Source organism: Frieseomelitta varia, unplaced genomic scaffold (assembly GCF_011392965.1).
Source record: "Frieseomelitta varia isolate USP_RPSP 00005682 unplaced genomic scaffold, Fvar_1.2 scaffold_351, whole genome shotgun sequence".
NCBI classification, from domain to species: domain Eukaryota; kingdom Metazoa; phylum Arthropoda; class Insecta; order Hymenoptera; family Apidae; genus Frieseomelitta; species Frieseomelitta varia.
Window position 1 is genome coordinate 49,959 of NW_025110092.1, and position 21,424 is coordinate 71,382.

Below are 21,424 nucleotides of genomic sequence, written 5' to 3' on the forward strand. Positions count from 1 at the left end.
TTTTTTTTGATGATATAAAGGCGAATTTAAATTGTTTCGCGATCCTTTTAACTCGGAAGGAAAATTCCGGTTGCATAGAACAGAAGAGGAAATCTAGTAAAATTGTAGAATCGAATTATTTACAGCCTGCGTCTATAGATGTTGTTGTTGTATTGATACTTCGTGAATTATCGTGCAAGAGGGTTCTGATTTATGAAAAATCTCCCAGATACATTTATTTCGGTAGATAATTGAAAGGTAAAAACAGTAGGCAAAGTTAAAAAAAAAAAAAGTTCTGGCTAAGAAATGATCAATAGCTATAATTGGAAGTTAAAAACAGTACGTAAAATTGAAAAAAAAGTTCTCGTCAAGAAATGATTAATAGCTACCTGTTAATGTAAGCCTAGAGTGTTAATCGATCTGCACTTTCAAGTTCGATTTTCTCGAAAGTGTAGGTTTTGTTTTTTTTTTTTTTTTTAATACTCACGAATCGAATTATTTACAGCCTGCGTCTATAGATGTTGTTGTTGTATTGATACTTCGTGAATTATCGTGCAAGAGGTTTCTGATTTATAAAAAGTTTCCCAGATACATTTATTTCGGTAGACAATTGAAAGGTAAAAACAGTAGGTAAAGTTAAAAAAAAAAGTTCTGGCTAAGAAATGCTCAATAGCTATAATTAGAAATTAAAAGCAGTACGTAAAATTGAAGAAAAAAGTTCTTGTCAAGAAATGATTAATAGCTACCTGTTAATGTAAGCCTAGAGTGTTAATCGATCTGCGCTTTCAAGTTCGCTTTTCTCGATAGCGTAGGTTTTGTTTTTTTTTTAGTACTCATGAAATCGTTTAGTCTTCTTTTATTTTTGATTCTTTTAGTTACGTTTTTTAGTTACTTCGATTACTCGGATTTGTCCAACAAACGTATTTACGTAGACGTTTCTTTTTTTAAGGAGGATAATTTACTGTTGAATAAAGACAACGTTCCCAATTCTCCTAAATCACCTTGCTTCTGTCAGATAATTTCGAATTTCGAAATTGCTGGAAGAACCAACCAGCCGTGAATGATGAACGCGAGCTGTTGGTTTTTCCACGAATGCTTTTCGTCGCACGAGAAATCGATAGCCATTGGCGTTGCTAAATCTTTCATGCGTAAAAAGCAAAACTTATAATCAGGTGTTCGTAACAGAGGCGTGAACCTTTAAGATCCCCTTGTCTTTATGAAACGGTCGCGAGGGTGCATAAATGAAGAAGAAGGCCTCTATGTGAATTACCTCGTCGCGAAATTTAATACCGAGAATAGTTTATGCGTGTACCTGGAAACGACATGCCGAAATGCATAACGCGTAAACGATAAAATTTTTCGATACAACTGTATAATGTTCTTCGACGATCCAACTTACCTTCTTCTCCCCGCATTTCCTCGAAATTAATTCACTTGAGTCTGCGAAACTGGAAAAAAATGCGCGACGCCATAACTGGGCCATGCGTTTAATAATCGATGATCGGATGAACAGATCACCACATATTGCCATCTACATTCACGTCATTATTATAACGCGTAGCGAAAAAAATATTTCAGATAAAGTTGAATGATTTCGAGAGAAACACATTTTGATGATACTAGTTTTCTTATAAGTGGACGTGTAGAGAACATATGAAGATGATTAACGTAGAATCATTAATTTTTTTATACTCCTCGATACTCTTTATAAGAAAATATTAACCTATTTATTTATGTGAAAAAGTCATTTAAGAGATATTTTAATTTTAATTTAGTTTAGGAGATATTTTAATTTTAATCTTATTAGGATTTCATGACGCCTTTGTCAATGTTTTAATGATCTTATTTACAGAAATGGTTCAGTGTGACGACCATTTGCATCACGACATTTTCTGAATCGATAGATTAATAAATTCGCTCGCATTGTGCAATGTATCTGGTGTTATTTTATTACACTCAGCGATGATACGATCTGTCATATTGGCCATTGTAGTCGGAGGCTCAGCTTATTATTCTAACAAGGTTAAAATTAAAATATCTCCTAAACTAATGACTTTTTAACATAAAAATATGCGACGCCATAATTGGGCCATGCATTTAATAATCGATGATCGGATGAACAGATCACCACATATTGCCATCTACATTCACGTCATTATTATAACGCGTAGCGAAAAAAATGTTTCAGATAAAGTTGAATGATTTCGAGAGAAACACATTTTGATGATACTAGTTTTCTTATAAGTGGACGTGTAGAGAACATATGAAAATGATTAACGTGGAATCATTTATTTTTTTATACTCCTTGATACTCTTTACAAGAAAGTATTAACCTATTTATGTTAAAAAGCATTAGTTTAGGAGATATTTTAATTTTAATCGTTGTTAAGAGATCATGACCCCTTTGTCAATGCTTTAATGATCTTATTTACAGAAATGGTTCAATGTGACGACCATTTGCATCACGAAATTTTCTGAATCGATAGATTAATAAATTCGCTCGCATTATGCAATGTATCTGGTGTTATTTTATTACACTCAGCGATGATACGATCTCTTATATTGGCCATTGTAGTCGGAGGCTCAGCTTATTTCCTAACAAGATTAAAATTAAAATATCTCCTAAACTAATGACTGTTTAACATAAAATTTAACATAAAAATCTTAAAAAATTTCCTAACAAGATTAAAATTAAAATATCTCCTAAACTAATGACTAATTTTATCATAAATAGGTTGATACTTTCTTGCAAAGAATATCAACTGACGCGATAAAAAAAATATATGAATCCATTTAAAAAAACGTTAATAACCTTTTCATGTGTCCTCTACACGTCCACCTAGAAGAAAACTAGCATCATCAAAATGTGCCACTCTCGAAACCATTCAACTTCATTCTGAAACATCTTTCGCTACGCGTAATAATAACGACGTGAAATCTAGATGGCAATATGTGGTGATCCACCCTGTATAAAAATCACAAAATCGGTCGGCAAGGGCATAATTACTCAAGTACGGTGAATCGAGAGAGAGAAAGAGAGAGAGAGAGAGAGAGAGAGAGAGAGAGAGAGAGAGAGAGAGAGAAGGGAAGAAAAGAATGGGGAGAAGGTTGGTTAGGGTAGAATGGCGGTCGGATTCAAGCATCGGAGAAATCCGCATTCACGTAAAGGAGGATCAGCCGTGGAAAAGCATCTTACACCGAGTCTACGATACCTAATTCCCGGGAGTTCTTTGATATATATGCCCACGCCAGTTCGTTCTGTCGCAGCGACAGAGAGAGTCTATACAAAGGGAGAAATAAATATCACGGTAATCTCGGATCCGCTATGTGGGACACGCACACACATATTGGAGGAGATCTTCGACGTCCTCGTCATCCGTGCACCCAGCCAGAAGTTCATTGGCAACGGCCGCTATTTAATGCGGGCCAATGTACGAACCTATGCGAGAACTTTTGCCTTTCGTTCTCTATTCGTATTATGCAACAGCGAAGAGCATCGCTGAGAGCATCAATTACGACGTGCGCTGGCAACTGGTTCGCGGACCATAACGAGCGGCCGAACCGTGTACAATAATTCGTCGCTTTTACTTTCATTTTCGAACTCGTTGGTGCGATATCACTGGATAGAAATTATTGAGAAGCAACAAACTTGTCATTCGTTTTGCCTAGGTTGCATTTAAGTATACCGAAAATTGAAAAAAATATTGCAAAATATTGGGACAAAACATTGTCGATATACGCGGCATGTCGTTTCAGCGCAAGAGGCTAATAAGTATAATTTAAATTGATGTAACTTTGTGAAAGAAGAATTGTTCGTTTTAAACCGTGAAATCTCCACTTTGACAGATCTGAGTTTGTTCTTTTTTGTTTTTAAGAAGATTTTAAAGCAAAGTCAAAGTAAAAACTTTCTCGTGCTTTTAAATGAAATCGTTATACGATCTTTTGTTACAAAGTTGTATGTTAGTCTAAATTATCGACAATCTTTTATTGTCATTAGTACGGTTATGCTCTTCACTATTTTATATATACACACACACACAAAGTGACTGATAAAAAGTATTTGGACGCTTGTCGTGGAATAAATATAATATATAATATTATACAATACCTTTAATATTTAACATTAATATTAATATATAATATTAATATTATACAATATTATATTATATTAATACATAATATTATACTATATAATAATATATTAATAATATATATTAGTATATAGTATAATAATATATTATACTATATAATATAATATTACAATAATATATAATATACAATTACCTTTAATATATAATATTAATAATATATAATATTTACAATACACTGACAAGACTGACGAGAATTGATATGTTTCGTCAAACTTCTTATTTGAAAGTAAGTAAACTCCCAGAAAGAAGAACTCTGCCATTAAACCAAACGTGCCAAAGCCAAAACCTGACCGGTGCAAAAGTTTAAAATGAAATCAACCGGCGAGAACGAGATTTGTCATTCGCGTGAAATCGCTTTCACGGAGGGCACACGGCCGGCTTTGGTTTTATTTTATCTCGGGGTATTAGAGCACGATTGCCTCCGAAGCCGAAAATTGCTTTGACCCGACCCCAACCGCGTCTCTGTTCGTCACCAGCCTTCCTTCATCCATCCTTCGGCCATTCTCGAAACATCCCCGTGGATCAATTGATTCTCTTGGTAATATTTCTCTTCGGCTCGAACCTCTGGCGGGATATATATATATTAACAGAAATCAGTTTGTGCGAGGGGCCGTTTGACTTTTCGATGATCGTTAATATGCAGGACGTTGCTCTGTCTTTATCTTCGACAAATAAATCATCATCTCTCTCTCTCTGGGAATTTGGCACTCTGTTAATTTATGATAAACTGAATGTGTGTTTAAATAGACACGATAATTTGAAGAATTTATTGCCTCGTTATAATGTGTATTGTAATCGTTATAATGTGTGTTGCGTTATTAAAATGTATTGTTTGTCTAGGGAATAATTAATTGATAAAATGGCTTTAATTGGTGCGTATAATGCGTCGTGTGTTCTCTCAAGATCACTGCAGAGATTATCTTTTACAGTGGCATCTCTATTTTCTATCTAAATCATGTTATATTGTTTTACATTCTTCTGAAAAGAAGTAACAGAAACGCTTGTACTAATTATCTCAGTAGAAGAATTTAATTAAAATTGTTTCGGTAGAAATCATGGTCTCGTGGTAATTATTATTTCGATAGAAAAATTTAATTGAAATTTTAGAATCGGTCGAGTCTGCCCTTATTAAAATATCGATAGATTGTCCTTTACAGTCATGTTTCTATTCTCTATTATCCAAATTGTATTATATTATTTTATTATTTTAATATTTATGTTATGTTATGTAATAATGTATAAATATAATATTATATTTATAATATAATATTATATTATGTATCATATTTATATTATATTATATATTATATTTATATTATGTTATGTAATAATGTATAAATATAATATTATATTATGTATTATATTTATATTATATTTATATTATGTTATTTTTTATTAAAGGAGAAAAAGTGTGATTAAAATTTTAGAATCAGTTAAGTCGTTAAGAGATTGTGACAGATTGTCACCGCAAGTTATTTTTCACAGTCACTAACAGTTCGTATTTTCTATCCAAATTTCGCGGCCCTTCTGAAAAGAGACTCAACAAGAGAAACACTTCTGTTCGCTAATTACTTTAGCAGGAATTTCAAATTAAATTTAATTACGAAATCTCTTCGCGAGAAAGAAAGGAGACACGAGCTTTCGAAACGATATTGCGAAAATTTTCCACCCCCTTATGTGTTATACCTTCTAGCCACTGTATGGTGCACGTATAACAGATTTGCGGGACGAGTACGTGAATCAAGGAGATATTTGGAATGCCCGAGGCGAAAATTTCTCTTCCGAGAAATCCAATGTGCCGAGGAGAAGCGGCAGAGGTTTCTGAGATGTGCTTTCCCAAAGCTTTTACAGTTATTATCCCACAGATGTTTGTCGTTTACGGGGATATCGGGGGGATATTGTGGCACCGTGTGCTTCCTCTATGGCCGTCATTGTTTACCTAATGATAAAAGCACCGTTTTCTGTTTACCCAACCGTCTTTCAAATACGATTTTTCAAATACTACTCGATCCTCCCGCCTTATTCCTTTTTCTTCATTTACCTCTCTCACCGTTTTTTTTTTTTTTTTTTCTTCTTGTGAAACTCACGAGGCTTTGTACCTTTGCTGCAACAATTCTATCATTAATCCCAATAGATTAGTCTGGTCTAATATTTTTTTGTACACTAGTTAGGAAAGAATAAAATTTAGATCTATTAAAAATCAAGCGCCAATTAAGAGACTGGACAATTAAAAGTTTAAAATACGATTTTGACACGTGGATATACTCACTAAAAAAAAAGAAAAAAAATTATCACTGTTTTTGTGAAACTTACAAGGCTTTATTGCATTCACAATTCTATCATTAATCCCAATAGATTAGTTTGGTCCAATATTTTTTTGTAGACTAGTTGGAAAAGAATAAAATTTATATCTACTAAAAATCAAGTGCCAATTAAAAGCTTAAAATACGATTTTGACACGTGGGTATACTCACTGGAAAAAAAAAGAAACTGAAAAAGAATCGTCAGATATTTTATTTTAAAGAATAATAACATCCGATAATAAAATCCTACGCCCGACGCACAGGGAGAAAATATTATCACTAATTTTGTAAAACTCACGAAGCTTTATTGCAACAATTCTATCATTAATTCCAATAGATTAGTCTAATCTAATATTTGTATAGTTAGGAAAGAATAAAATTTAGATTTACTAAAAATCAAGTGCCAATTAAAAGATTGGACAATTAAAAGTTTAAAATACGATTTTGACACGTGGATATATTCACTAAAAAAAAGAAAAAAAATTATCACTGTTTTTGTAAAACTTACAAGGCTTTATTGCATTCACAATTCTATCATTAATCTCAATAAATTAGTTTGGTCCAATATTTTTTTGTAGACTAGTTGGAAAAGAATAAAATTCATATCTACTAAAAATCAAGTGCCAATTAAAAGCTTAAAATACGATTTTGACACGTGGGTATACTCACTAAAAAAAAAAAAACTGAAAAAGAATCGTCAGATATTTTAAAGAGTAATAACATCCGATAATAAAATCCCGACGCACACGGAGAAAATATTATCACTGTTTTTGTAAAACTCACGAGGCTCTATTGCAACAATTCTATCATTAATTCCAATAGATTAGTCTAATCTAATATTTGTTTAGTTAGGAAAGAATAAAATTTAGATTTACTAAAAATCAAGCGCCAATTAAAAGCTTAAAATACGATTTTGACACGTGGGTATACTCACTGAAAAAAAAAAAACTGAAAAAGAATCGTCAGATATTTTAAAGAGTAATAACATCCGATAATAAAATCCTGCGCCCGACGCACAGGGAGAAAATATTATCACTGTTTTTGTAAAACTCATGAAGCTTTATTGCAACAATTCTATCATTAATTCCAATAGATTAGTCTAATCTAATATTTGTTTAGTTAAGAAAAAATAAAATTTAGATTTACTAAAAATCAAGTGCCAATTAAAAGGGTGGACAATTAAAAGTTTAAAATACGATTTTGACACGTGGATATATTCACTAAAAAAAAAGAAACAAAATTATCACTGTTTTTGTGAAACTTACAAGGCTTTATTGCATTCACAATTCTATCATTAATCCCAATTGATTAGTTTGGTCCAATATTTTTTTGTAGACTAGTTGGAAAAGAATAAAATTTATATCTACTAAAAATCAAGTGCCAATTAAAAGCTTAAAATACGATTTTGACACGTGGGTATACTCACTGAAAAAAAAAAAAAAAAAAAAAACTGAAAAAGAAAACTGAAAACGAGTCGTCAGACGTATTTTATTTTAAAGAGTAATAACACGCGGAAAATCCTGCGCCCGACGCACAGGGAGAAGAGTGGTTTTTCAGAAAATTTGTCGAACCAACACCGGGGAAGGAACACCGTAGGAACAAGCCTCGCGTAAGGCTCACACGGCCACACACACGGTGCGGAGATAGATACGTATGACACGGCAAGGGGGAGCTTCCCACGGGAGAAAGCGATTCTGAAAATTCTTCGAAGACACGTCGATAAAAGGACTAGGCTGCTACACTCGAGAGAGCCCTCCTCTCTCTCTCTCTCTCTCTCTCTCTGTCTCTCTTTCGAACGCTTTCTTATCCATCGCGTCGAGGAAATTGTATTTCGATCCGGCGAATAGCAAAGCGAAGATGACAAAGTCACGAAAAGAAAAATTACGAAATTGCTTGCTGTGCCTGGCGCGCTCGGATACTTGGCAGAGGTGTGTCTAACCTCTCCCGAATCGTAGAACCTCTTCTCTCCTTTCGTCGATCGATCTGCGATAGAGGAAGGAGGCCAAGAACCGAGAGACAGGTAACTGAATCATTCGACTTCGAGCCATAGACCATTTGGTGAATCTTCCACTGACGTGAAAATGCGTCGAAAATCGAATTCTTGCGTCCCTCGAGGAGGAATCGGAGAAATGGTATCTAGATGAAGCGTATCTCGCGAATCACGGAACGATCTCGCTAAAAATTGAACGCTTCTGTTGAGGATTCGCAGTTCGCTAGGACTTGTTATACTAGAATGGGAAGGAAAGATTAATGAGAGCCTTCTTGCCGATTACGGTACGCGTTAAGCCTTATTACGCGTACAAAAGGACGAGGGAATTCACGTGCGATTTAAAGAGCCGCCCCCATCACGGGGCCCCAGCACAGGAGAGCGGGAATTTCGAAAAATCAGCTCCGCGGATTTAATGGCCCCTTGTCGAACGAGCGAGGGCGCGACAGATCTCTTTATTCGGCCGGCACAAAGGCACCGGCGCAGATTACAGAGCCAGCAATCCCTCCTCTATGGATTCTACGGCCCAGGCATTATGCCATTGCCGCACACGCGGCCGAGTAACGTCCAAGGACCTCGTCCCTGGACAATTCCGACCGACTTCGATCACTCTATATCTATATCTTCTTGATTATTATTGATCTCTCTTGCAGTTTGTCATTTTCGGATTTTCAACGAAAGTATTCCGCCTCGATATTGCGGCTCTTAATTCACAGAGACTTTTGGGAGTCTCGTCATCGGTAGATGAACAAACAGCTAAGGATTTTGTGTTTCAATTTTCTGTGGAAATTTTCTTGTTGCCTGAAATGAAAGGTATTTGCATTTCGTACGTATTTTTTTATTTCTCGTGTGTGCTGTAATACATTCAAAGACACAGATTTACTTACAATTAGACAATTGAAACGAACGCGGGACTTAACCTCTTGCGCTGAAATGACGCCCGAAAAATTCACGCACGTCGAGAATTTTTCATCCCAAAATTGCAACATTCTCTCAGTTTCAAATATATTGAAGTGTAACCCAGGCAAAACAAATGATACATTTGTTACTTGTTAATAATTTCAATCCAGTGATATCATACCGACGAGTTCAAAAGAAAAAGAACTTACCATAAACAAATAATAATTACCTGGATCCCGTCACACAAAGGAATAGAAGGAAACGAAAAAGCCGACTCCTTAGACAAAGAAGCAACAACAGACCGAACAAAAGAAGCCAACATCCCAGTCCCACACCAAGACCTACTAGCTTCAACGACTAAAGCGGAAAGAGAAGAATGGAACAGACAAATAGAACCAAAATACACGACATAGCACACCATTTCAAAAAATACCAAACAACAATATAAGCAGAGAAGAAAGGATAGCTATGACTAGACTTCGAATACTCCAACATCACACACGAATATACCTCCTAAACAAAACAGAACCACACCTTTCTGCAACACCTGCAACCAACAAATCACCATCCAACACCTGCTACATGAATGCAGAAAATACCGAAACCTAAGAAATAAATACGGATTAAACTCAAACACCGCTCTAACCTGCCAGAAACAACAAAAAAACGTTATCAACTACCTAAAAGGAGACCCAACTACTAGACCAGACATAAAGAGAAAATTCCAGCACGTTGCTAAAGACCTCGTAGTCGATGCGACTCTAAACCCCCATATAAAAAAAGAAAAAAAAAAAAGAAAGCGACGAATTATCGTATACGTTACGGTACCAATGTATTTAACTAGAATATACTAGGTTATATTAGGCATAACATGGGTTATGTTATAACATATTATATATTACAACACAACATGTTATAATAAGTAAAATTATATATTTAAGCAAAACAAAATAGGCAAAACAAATAATAAATTTATTACTTCTCAGTAATTTCTATCCAGTGACCGACATTATATTACCGACGAGTTCAAAAGAAAGAAAAAGCGACGAATAATACGGTTCGGTCACTCGTTACGGTCCGCGAATCAGCCGCCAGCGCAAGGGGTTAAATGAAATTTCCTATTCTTCAAGCTCGTGTTGGAAAGATTTTGGTTAGACGAAAAAGGAAGTGAATCAATAATTTTCAAGCACCAAGTTTTCGACTTCAAGGTTCGTATATTTATGAGAAATGAAATTTTTATATACAGATATGAACAGAGAATACATTTCGAGACTAGCCTACACGTTACATACAATCAACTGTATTTGCGGTTTTCGTAAGTGTGTGTGTGTTTGTGTGTGTGTGTGTGTGTGCGATGATACAAGTTCACATGTACGCGTCGTTATTATACATACATATTTATAGATACAGGTGCATATATCGCAGACGAGATTATTACAAACATTTTGTCAATTTTGCAATCGTTCATCCTTCTTCTTCTTCTTCTTCTTCTTCTTCTTTCATGCTTCGGTAATTTTTACAACGTCTTCGTCGTTCGTTAATTATCTTTTATTAGATGTAACGCAAACAAAAAGGGAAGCGAGAACGGTAAGCGCCTATTTTAATTTAACAAGTGACAACCTCTTTGATTCGCTCAAACGAACACGCAACCTGTTGTGTGCTATCATGAGTGCTGTTATACAGTTATAGCACCGTGTATAACCCTACGAAGTATAATATAATCCATCCGAGCTCTTAGCTAAACGAAACGTTCCTTCCTACGCGAGACAAAAATCGCTAATCCTAATCGCCCCCCATCAGCGTGTAAAATAATTCATTAAAAAATATATATATATATTTATATATATATCACACGACATGAAGATTGGACAAATTCTTTGTAACAATCCACACGCATACGTATGTACATTTACGATCGCCTGATTCGTTGACTATCGTGTTACAGACACCGTAATAATTAACGACTATCGGGAAAAAATAGCTACCTACATACGCAGACGATTTTGCAAACGCGTTCATTTGCACAAAAATCATCAGACAGCCGTACGTTTGTCATTGACAAACTTTTCCAACGCTCCGACGTGTCGTACCTTTCGTACCGTGCCGCTTTCTACAGATAATACAATACTTGTATACTTGTCCGCGACTAGTTTCCGACTAGCCTCCGTTTAATTAACATTCACCGCGTTCATCTAGATATCGTTTATCATATAACAGCGTCCTACTTTCTTCGTTCGCCTGTTCGGACGTCCCGAGCTACCAGCCGTGTAATTATTTTCACGATTTTCTACGTTTTCAGAACGCTAATTACATTTCTTTTTTTTTCTTTTTTTTTTTTTTTTTTTGTTAACATCGGACGAATTACACGTAGACGATTATTCTTACAGATATATATACGCCAGCCGCTTGATACAGTTTCTCCGTAACTTTGTTTCGTTATCTGCGTCTCGAGAATAACGTTCCGAGCTCCATTCTTCGACTAGATTTACACTCTTTTATTCTAAACGAGTAGAATAAATTTAAGAAACTGAAGGAAAAAGAAAAGCAACGTTGCAGACGTCGGTGACTCAAAAATCATAGTGATTCGACAGTTTCTTTTAATTATTTCGGGCTAAACTCTGAACTTTTCTCCCTTTAATTTAAAAATTGAAAATTAGAAATTTTCGAATTTCTAATGTTTCTTTTTCAATTACTTTGGGTTGAATCTTTAATCTTTAATTTCTTAATTTTTACACTGCCTTTTGCAAAACTTACCACTGCCATTTTGAATCATCGTGGCGTAACTGCGATTAAAAAAGAATATTAAAAATGTATCTACGCTATAGTGCAACGGTACTTGCATAATCTTTCACGCCGCAGAAAAACACCAACGTCGATATTGCGAGAAAATGATTCGTCGTTAAATACATTGTACAAAAAGAAGTGTGTCACAGATTTTTACACTCTCGAGCAAAAACTGAAGATATTTCCCGGTAAGAAAGAAATATTCGATGGACATGGAGCTTCGATCAACTACGAATTCGCAATCGCTATATGTTCCCGTTATTATGTGATACACGTTATTACAGTACATTTTGTATAATAGCGAATACATTCTTACTCTCCGACTAGATACAATTGCTATGGGTTTGGCAATGATCGCTATGCTGTCCGACTAGTGACTAGAAGCAACTCCTTGTGCACACGCGCGCGTGCAATCATGTTCATCAGAAAATTGAAACGCTTTCGCCAGTGAATTTTCTTATTTAATTATCAAGGATCCCTTTTGCTTATATCTTTATAAAATATATTATTAAAATATATATATATATATATATATATATAGTTCCATTTGATAGAAACGATCAAACTTCACTCTATTGAAAAACATACCAATTAACAAATGGAACACGGATATTTATGCAAATTCGCACTTTCTTGAATAGAATTGAAAAAAAAAAAAAAGAAATTCGTTTCACCCGGCTAAATGTTATTTAATACGAATAAGTGTGAAATTTTCCACAAAATTCCATAAAAATTTACAGCCTAGTAAACGACAAACTGGTTCGAAACTCTTGACAAGTCTCTCTCTAGAATTGAAATTAAAAATTAGAAATTAGAAAGACGCGGTATTGCGGAGGGTGGGCTCTTTTGATTTTTCAGTTTTTCGCGACCCGCGAAATCTAATTTTTGCACGATTAGAGACCATCCACTTAGCTTAGGGTGGTATTACTTACGAGCCTATAGGTTTAAAAGTAATCAACAAGAATACTTGTCGATGACCCTGTCGACTAGGTACATACTAATTTCATCGTCTTAACTATCTTTGATTCAGCTGTATGATCACGATCCGCCCGGTTCTCACCGAGCTCGATCGGTGAAGGTTAATTTAAATGCCTACACCTATTACCGAGGGATTACTTAAATGCAGAGTAACATACGTTCACTTATTATAGCCTAAGATGAAAGGTGAATCGTCAACCGGGTTTGGGTAAAATGTCACAACACAGATAAATTGTGCCAGCCCAGGTATATATATGTACACGCGCTGCCGGATTTATAGCCGTACATCTCCCTACTATCTACACATTTACAATTTTACGTTTACGCCAACGTGCAACGTCGCATCAAACACCGCTCGTTTCGCTAATTTTAATTCTATGCAAATTTACAGTTCCAGCTCGCTCCCCTCCCTTCGTGTCGTTCGCAAGTACATACGTAAGTAGGTATTTTAACTCCTCCGTTGCAATTACGGCGATTATTGTCTCGAGTTTTGGGGAAAATCAACGTTTCACCGTGAAAATTTTGACTTTGATGATCTCGCCGTCAATCATTCGAGCGAACGGTTGTCCCGTTGTGTCGGTTTTAACCCGCTTGCGCTGGCAGCCGATTGCGGACCGTAACGAGTGACCGCGAATCGTACATACGATAAACCTTCGTCGCTTTCTTCATTCGAACTCGTCGCTACGATGTCACTGGATAGAAATGATCGAGAAGCAATAAATTCATTATCTGTTTTGCCTGGGTTAGTTATACTTGGATATATGCTGAAAACTGAGAGGATACTTTGGCGATTTTGGGTCGTTCCAGCGCAAGAGGTTAAAAGGAACCAGGTTCCTCGGCCACTGCGAAAGTTTCTTCGTCAATGTCCAATACAATTTTGGTAAACTTTCTCGCGTTATGTTAAATATATAGTGATTCTGAAAACTATGAGATACGTGCTGTCTATGTTAATGAATACTTGGAGAAGGTACGCTGTTATTGTATATAGGAAAGATATTAACGCAAAATTGCACTAACGAGACAGAGAGAAATTAAAATTAAAACAGAAAGAGAACAAAAAAATCGTATACTTCGAAAAAGAAACTTAAAAAAAATTGCAAGAACGTTCGAGATTCCCTCGAGAACGAAAAAAGGGAATGGCAAAGAACGAATGCTCGATTTTCGAAAAGTTTTCAAAAGAAACAATTCTATAAGAAACCCTCCACTGGGGGACTCGATCTTTACAAATCAAGACCGAACCTCCAGTAGAGTCCTGGCCTCCTTGGTAAGGGTCTCGCGGGGAACTGGTGTCAGGCGATCTCGGAGTTTAACGTACCCTCGGAAATCACCGGGACGACGTCAGTCTTACCAACAGCTCCCTGCTCCAACGCCACATTGTTGTTGTTGTTGTTGTTGTTGTTGGCGGCCTCTGGATGCTGGCTGGCCAGGTGTTTCCTCAACGCTGCTTGCCTGGTGAACTTGGCGTCGCACCTGGTGCACGGTATCTCGATACTCGCGTTAGACGACGACGACGACGACGACGAGGACGACGAGGACGACGAGTGTTCCCCGTTGGCCAACCTTGGCTTGTGCCAGCGTCTGTGCGAGGCCAGGTTCGCCGGGCACGAGAATCTCTTGTCGCATTCCGGGCATCTGTACTCGACGTGGGCTATCCTGGAGCACCTGTGCTGCGCCAGCTGGAACGCGTCGTCGTGCAGTTGCCTGCAGAGCTTGCACTGATAGGGGCCGAGCCTGTTCTCGATTTTCGCCAGCTCGGCACGCGCCTCCTCGGTGACTTCAACGATGTTGAACGCCGGATCGATGTCTCCGGTGACCACAGCCTCGTCAGGTCCCAGGATCACGGTGCCCGACACCGGGCTGCTGGTGTCCTCGTCGAACTTCAATCGTCTGGCGTGCTTCTTCTTCGGTCTCTGGAGTGCCTTCTCGCTGGAAGTAGATCTGGAGCTGTTGGACGCGGCGTTGTTGCTGGCGGTGGATGCAGGGCTCGAGTCTTCGTCCCTTACTTTCCGCCTTGGGCACTGAGGAGGCGATGGCGTGCTCGGCGGTGTCATGGGCGCGTGCTGCATCCCTTGCAGGTGATGCTGCGGTGTTAGAAGAAGCTGCTGATGGTAGCCTTGTACCGACTGAAGCTGGCTAGGGCTGGCCAACAGGAGCTTCTGATTGTGCGTGTAATAATTAGAAGCGATCTCGTTCGAGGTTGCGCCAAAGGGGATCAGTTTGGTGGCGTCTTCCATCACCAGGCTGTTGTTGCAAGCTTTGACCGTCGATTCCTGGATCGATAGCGGTTCTTTCTTCGAGAGCAGTTCGTAACTGGAATGACTGTGCACCGAGGAACTACGTGGCAGCGCGTCGAAATCGTCGACCACCAGGGAAGAGCCTGACTCGTCGCTGTTCCTTCTGTACCTGGTACTCTCCGATTCTTTCTGCGCATCGTCCAACGTTCTCTGATGCTCCTTCTTCGTGTCGACGACCAGATCCTCGGTTTTCGGCGTACTCGGCGTTGGCGGAGGTTTCAGAGACAAGTCCAGGGGACACGGAGTGGACGATCTGGACAGGTCCCAGGTCTGAAGATGATCAGGGGCCCTCGAGTAGGAGGTCGAGGTGTTCTCCATAGGAATGTGCCAACTGGCGGCCGCGCCGTACGAATGCTGGTGAATCTCGTCGCCGTAGTAGCCCAGATAATTCAGTCCAGGGGCCAGAAATGCCCGTGGCAGCGAACTGTGCAACATACTGACGCTCGTTTCTGCCAAGTCCCTCTCAAACGAACCATATATTCGACGTGCCAACCGTTTCCATTTTACGTTAATTCGCTAGAAGCACTTGGACGCTTGTCGCTAACGTGCACAGCGCACGAGTAGTCTTCCAACGTTCTTCATTTAACAATTCTGCTTCATCGAACAATTTTTCACTTGTGAAAATCTCTCGAGGATCATTTGATAATTCTACGACAGTCGAAACAACGCCTACAACGACGACGACGACAACGACGATGATGATTTACGTTTACTGGTCGTTTTCTCACTGACTGTTCAAACAGATGCTGTTCCTTCGGAATGATTTTCCCTCTCGACGACTCTTTTTTTTTTTTTCTCCTCTCAAGATGATGTACACGAGCACACTGTCTGCTCGCTTGACGGCTGAACGCCGTTTGACAGAAGGACGCGAGCAGAGTGTCTGGTATATTCGAATGCTCCGCCCGGGAGCTGAATTTCCCTTTGCTTCCTATTGGACAACCGATCTCCAGCCTCCTGCCCCCACTATCGGCCACACTTGCCACCACTCCACTGGAATTCTGGCGCGTGCTCGTGTAAACGCTCACCGCCCCGTCGGCTGTCTGACTAATGAATGTAATATCTCCTTCGCCGCCGTACAACGGCCTCCTCTCCACTGGAGAACGACGCCGTTCCTGCCGATTCTTTAATAGAGAATGCCACCCTTTAAGCAAATCCCCCCCCCCTCCCGCCACCTCCGCCACCCCACCGACGTTATTTCCTCCCGAGCGTGCACAGACAGATTCAAAATGGTGAACTTGCTGGAGGTTAATCGTAAGTTTGAGGTGGTTCGCTGGACCTAAGGACCAGGTTCGAGCGAGCTTTAACCACTTGCGCCGGCAGCTGGTTCGCGGACCGTAACGAGCGACCGGATCGTGCACGATAATTCGTCGCTTTTATTTTCTTTCGAACTCGTCGATATGATATCACTGGATAGAAATGATTGAGACGTAACAGGACTTGTCATTCGTTTTGCCTAGGTTGCATTTAAGTATACAAGAAAATTGTGAAAATATTGGGGCAAAAAATTGTCGACGTGGCACGTCGTACCAGCGCAAGAGGCTAATAATTATAATTTAAATTGATGTAACTGTGAAAGAAGGCTCTACTTTGATAGATTTAAGTATAAATTATTAAGTATTTTCACAGTATAAAATTAAATAATTTATTTATTATTATAAATTAAAAGTAAATCTGAATAACTGACATTCAGTTTTCTATATTCGTCAGTTGTACAAACGAACAGTATATCGATAGTAATTTAATCGAAGAGTTAAGAATTAAATCGAAAATCTAATTTAATAATTACACATTTGTAATTTTTATAATAAAACGAATATTTAAATATAAAATGGAACTTGGATCGAAAATTGTTCTACGTACTACGTAGATAATAAAGAAGTATTGTTGCATTAACTTCTTGCGCTAGTAAACTGGTTGACGGACCGTAACGAGACGACCAAACTCGTCTCCTTTTTAAATTCATCGATATTATCACTGGGTAGAAATTACCAAGAAGTAATAAACTTATCGTTCGTTTTGCCTGGGTTACATTTAAATATACTGAAAACTGAGAAAATGTTGCAATTTTCGGACAAGAAATTCTCGACGTGCGTGGCACGTCATTCCAGCGCAGGAGGTTAAAATTTAACAGAGTCATTGACTACGTAGGTCACTTGAAATTGAGTAACCTATCCTAAATTTTTCCGAGTAATCTACGTAGGTGCCAATTTACTATCATAAGATAGTAAATTTACTAAATATTAAATATTATTAATATTATTATTATAATATTATATTAAATATTATTATTAAATCGACAGTCAAATTTATAAATTTTCCAATTTTGTGGTATCACCGTTCTTTTTTTTTTTTTTTATTTTTTACAGTAATTGATCACAATTTGTAGTTTTGTCTGTTTAATTCATAAAAATGTGGAAAATATTTAAAAAAAAAAGAGAGACAGCGTTCGAGAGATTTATCGAATCGCTCAAAATTATCCATCGATAGCGACAACAACTTGCGACAATTTCGCGTTGATTGCTGATTGTCGTCGGTCTTGACGAACGTCTTGACGAGACCTCAACAGACTCTCGTCCAATTACAGTAGCCGATTGTCCAGGCTAAACGGTTCCCAAGGGTGAGGATTAACTGGCAAAATCGGCTGAAGCCACCACACGTTCACACGTAAGTCCATTGACGTCGGCGTAGAAACGGCGGTACCCGGTTGCATGGTGAATCCATCAGCGGCGTGAAATTATTTATGATGATTAATCGAACATACTCCGCCGCTAATTAAGTAAGAAGATCAAGAGATTACGATGCGAAATCACTGGACGCAATAATGACTTTTATTCCTCTGTAACCTTGACGCGTTTACGTTACATTTCAGGTAATACAGTTGATTATTGTTGACTAGAATGGCAATCAAGTTTTTAGTAACAGAGATTTTCCTTTCCCTATATTTAAGATAATTTATCTGTTCCTTTTGTTCTTATAGATAAAATTTCTTACTAGGTTTTCTTACTATATTAGGTTTAACATTGCGCAAGGAAATTGACAACCAGATTTCTCATTTCGGGGAAAAATTCCAGATTAAACGCAGATAGATAAAAGTCTATCTTACTAATAAATTAGGTTTAATACGGATGGATACGAATTTCTTGCTAATGAATTAATCTCGATTTTGCGCAAAGAAATTACTAAGCAAGAGTTAGATTTCTCATTTGGAAAAAATTCCAATTAAATACAGACAGATGAATGTCCATTTATTTCAACAGGAGCGTTCTGCCTGTAAAGCATTAAATATCGAATAAAATTTTAATTCCGTCGTTGTTTTAAAATTGACAGGCTCATAAAATCTGCTTATAAAATATTTTCCAAATACGTCATTGGAATAATCAATATTTTTGTAAGAATAATTTATTTACTCAGAACGAAGCGCACTTTTGCGTTAAGCAGGCATTCAGCATATTTTTATAATGTAATAGTTGTAAAGGTAAAACGTTTTCCATTCTTCTCGACGATCGCTTATTCACTATTTCGATTCTTCTCATTTATGAAAACGTCCCTTCCCATTTTGCTTTCCACCTCGCTTTTCCATTTATTTGTTCGTCTTTTAAATATTTCTTGGTAATAAATAAACGATCGGAACCGACATCCGTGCAGCGTTATTCTTCACGGCGACGTTCAATGCGGGAAAAAAAAAAAGAAAAAAAAAAAGAAAACATTGGAAACACGCGAATCGATTGCGCGTTTCCACTTCCAGGGGCTGAGAGGGAGGAATAAGTTCAAAATTTCATGCCGTACGTAATCATTCTATTGGCTGATGGAATAAAAACAAATGGCAAATGATCCATTATTACGTGCAAACATCGCGTGGACTAATACCGCTTGCGGTAAGCATAAAATATAGGTATTAACGTGGGATAAGTCGGTCGATACGGATTTGCCATGATTATTTGATACTCCGTGAAACATTTTACCACGTGTTGCACTCTCCGCTTTCGACTACGTATGCATAAACGTCTGAAAACACCGTTACGCGTTCGATACTCGAATTACAGAGCGCTAAAACCTCGCTTCTCCATATTCCGCTCGTACATATAACACACACACACACACACACACACATATATATATATATTTATTTACACACCTGAATGGAATCAGTTATTCTGTACGCGAAAATCTGCTTGATAATAGTTCGATATATTTGAATTACACGTGATACATTCCTTACTGAAATTACGACATCCTAGATACTCGTTTCTTATATTCAGCCGAGATTCAGGGGGGCGACGTCAGTAATTCATTTCCCATAATATACACTCACCGTATCCTCTTTACATTAACGAAATCCCCAACTCTCTCTCTCTCTCTCTCTCTCTCTCTCTCTGAAGAGAATCTTTTCCCGAAGCATTTTCTTTCATAAATTCATACACTGTTATAACCTGCTCGAGTGTCCGCGAAACACGTGTAGAGGAAAATACCGAGGAGAGACTGAAGGCGGAGGAGGAACGTAAAGCGACTTGGAGGATAGACAACCTTTTTGCCTGCACGGATGTCGACGAGTGGATCCCGCATCCGCCGGTATTGAGGGAGAACGAGAGGGCGGCTCTGCATATTTGATGCGATTTTAATGTTTCTGCCCGGCATATCCACGTCCTGTGCAGCAATAGCAGCAGGAACAGCAGGCCGCCGCACGAGGCACCACTGACTGCCGTGATGCTCTAATCGGCTTACGCAACAAGCCACCCTTATCCCAAGTTCCCGGCGCAGCGCTCTTGCTTTTGCCCCGAACTGCGTCCTCCAGCCTCCTCCAGCCTCCTCCTTCGAGCGACCAGAGCACCCGTTACTCTGCGGTTCGAATGTGCCCACGATCCTCTTTCCTGCTTACTTTATTCCACCCTTGAAACATACATCAGCATCTCTGTTTCGCTTTTTGGAAAGCCAAGTCACCTCGTCGCGTCCACGTACTTACTTCGTCCCGCTCGTTTTTTCTCATTTGCGTTTAGGTTCCCTTCTTGTTTCATTCGAGCTGTTGCCGGAGGACTTCTTTTTCGAAAAAGTACGAAAGCGATGAATTTTTGAATGTGAAGTAAGATGGAATAGAGTTTGAAGTTGAGCGAGTTGGTGGTCCACGGTGTTCTCTGATGATAAACGATTCTTTTGTTTGTACGTACGATGACAAACGGGGCATCGTCATTTCGAATGGTTTTTTAATGTTAATGTCGTGGATATAGAGAGGCGAGTAAAAGTAGGAAATTCGGAGAATTAATAATAAGTTATATATACAGACGCGTGAATTCCTATATTACCGATTTTACAAATTTATGCTCATGATTATTTCATTACGAAGCGAATACGAACAACGTGCAATATTACACGTTAATATTCCAGTTAGACATTTTAGTTTTGATAGAAAATTATAATGAACGATTTAATCCTAAGGATTAAGTATTATCGACTGAGAGACGAGTTAATTATGTTTTCCATTTTCCATTTTCCATACGCGTAATTGGTTACAGCGTTGGATTATCGGACATTAGGAATTTATTTCGCATTTCCAGAATTCTTGATTAATTTATGCTTTTCTCACTGATATCGAATATTTATTTTGAAATGTTTCAAAATAAAAGTGTGGCAAAATGATGAAAAAAAAAAAAAAAAAGAATATCAAATCAACAAATGTCATTGATATCTCGTCGATGCAGGAATCGAAAAGTGAAATATATAGATGTCAACTAAATATCCCTTTGAAATGAAATGATTTAGATGAGCAGACTGTATGTTTCACATATTGTATGAGAAAGTTGCCCTAGGCAAGGATGCGCATTATTGGCTTGAATTACATTAAACAAACATTTGATATATTGCTCTATCTCTTTTTAGCAATGTTTTTTTTTAATACATATACAGATATGTGCAATTTTAATATCAAACTTTTTTCACTTTTATTTCTTTCGCAATACTACTAAACAATCGAAAATATTTATAAAACAGGTTTATTGTAAAAATTGTATATTGCATCCATTTATTTTGTAATATCATAAAAAACGATCGAAATCT

The 21,424-nt window shown here is 37.8% G+C and overlaps 1 protein-coding gene across 1 annotated transcript; it reads right to left on the minus strand.

Moving 5' to 3' along the window:
- Positions 1-14,241: 14,241 nt before the first annotated feature.
- Positions 14,242-15,970, minus strand: LOC122530670 (adult enhancer factor 1-like). Its single transcript, XM_043657823.1, has one exon. The coding sequence runs from the start codon at positions 15,809-15,811 to the stop codon at positions 14,372-14,374; it is 1,440 nt and encodes a 479-aa protein (XP_043513758.1). The 5' UTR covers positions 15,812-15,970; the 3' UTR covers positions 14,242-14,371.
- Between the last annotated feature and the right edge of the window lie 5,454 nt (positions 15,971-21,424).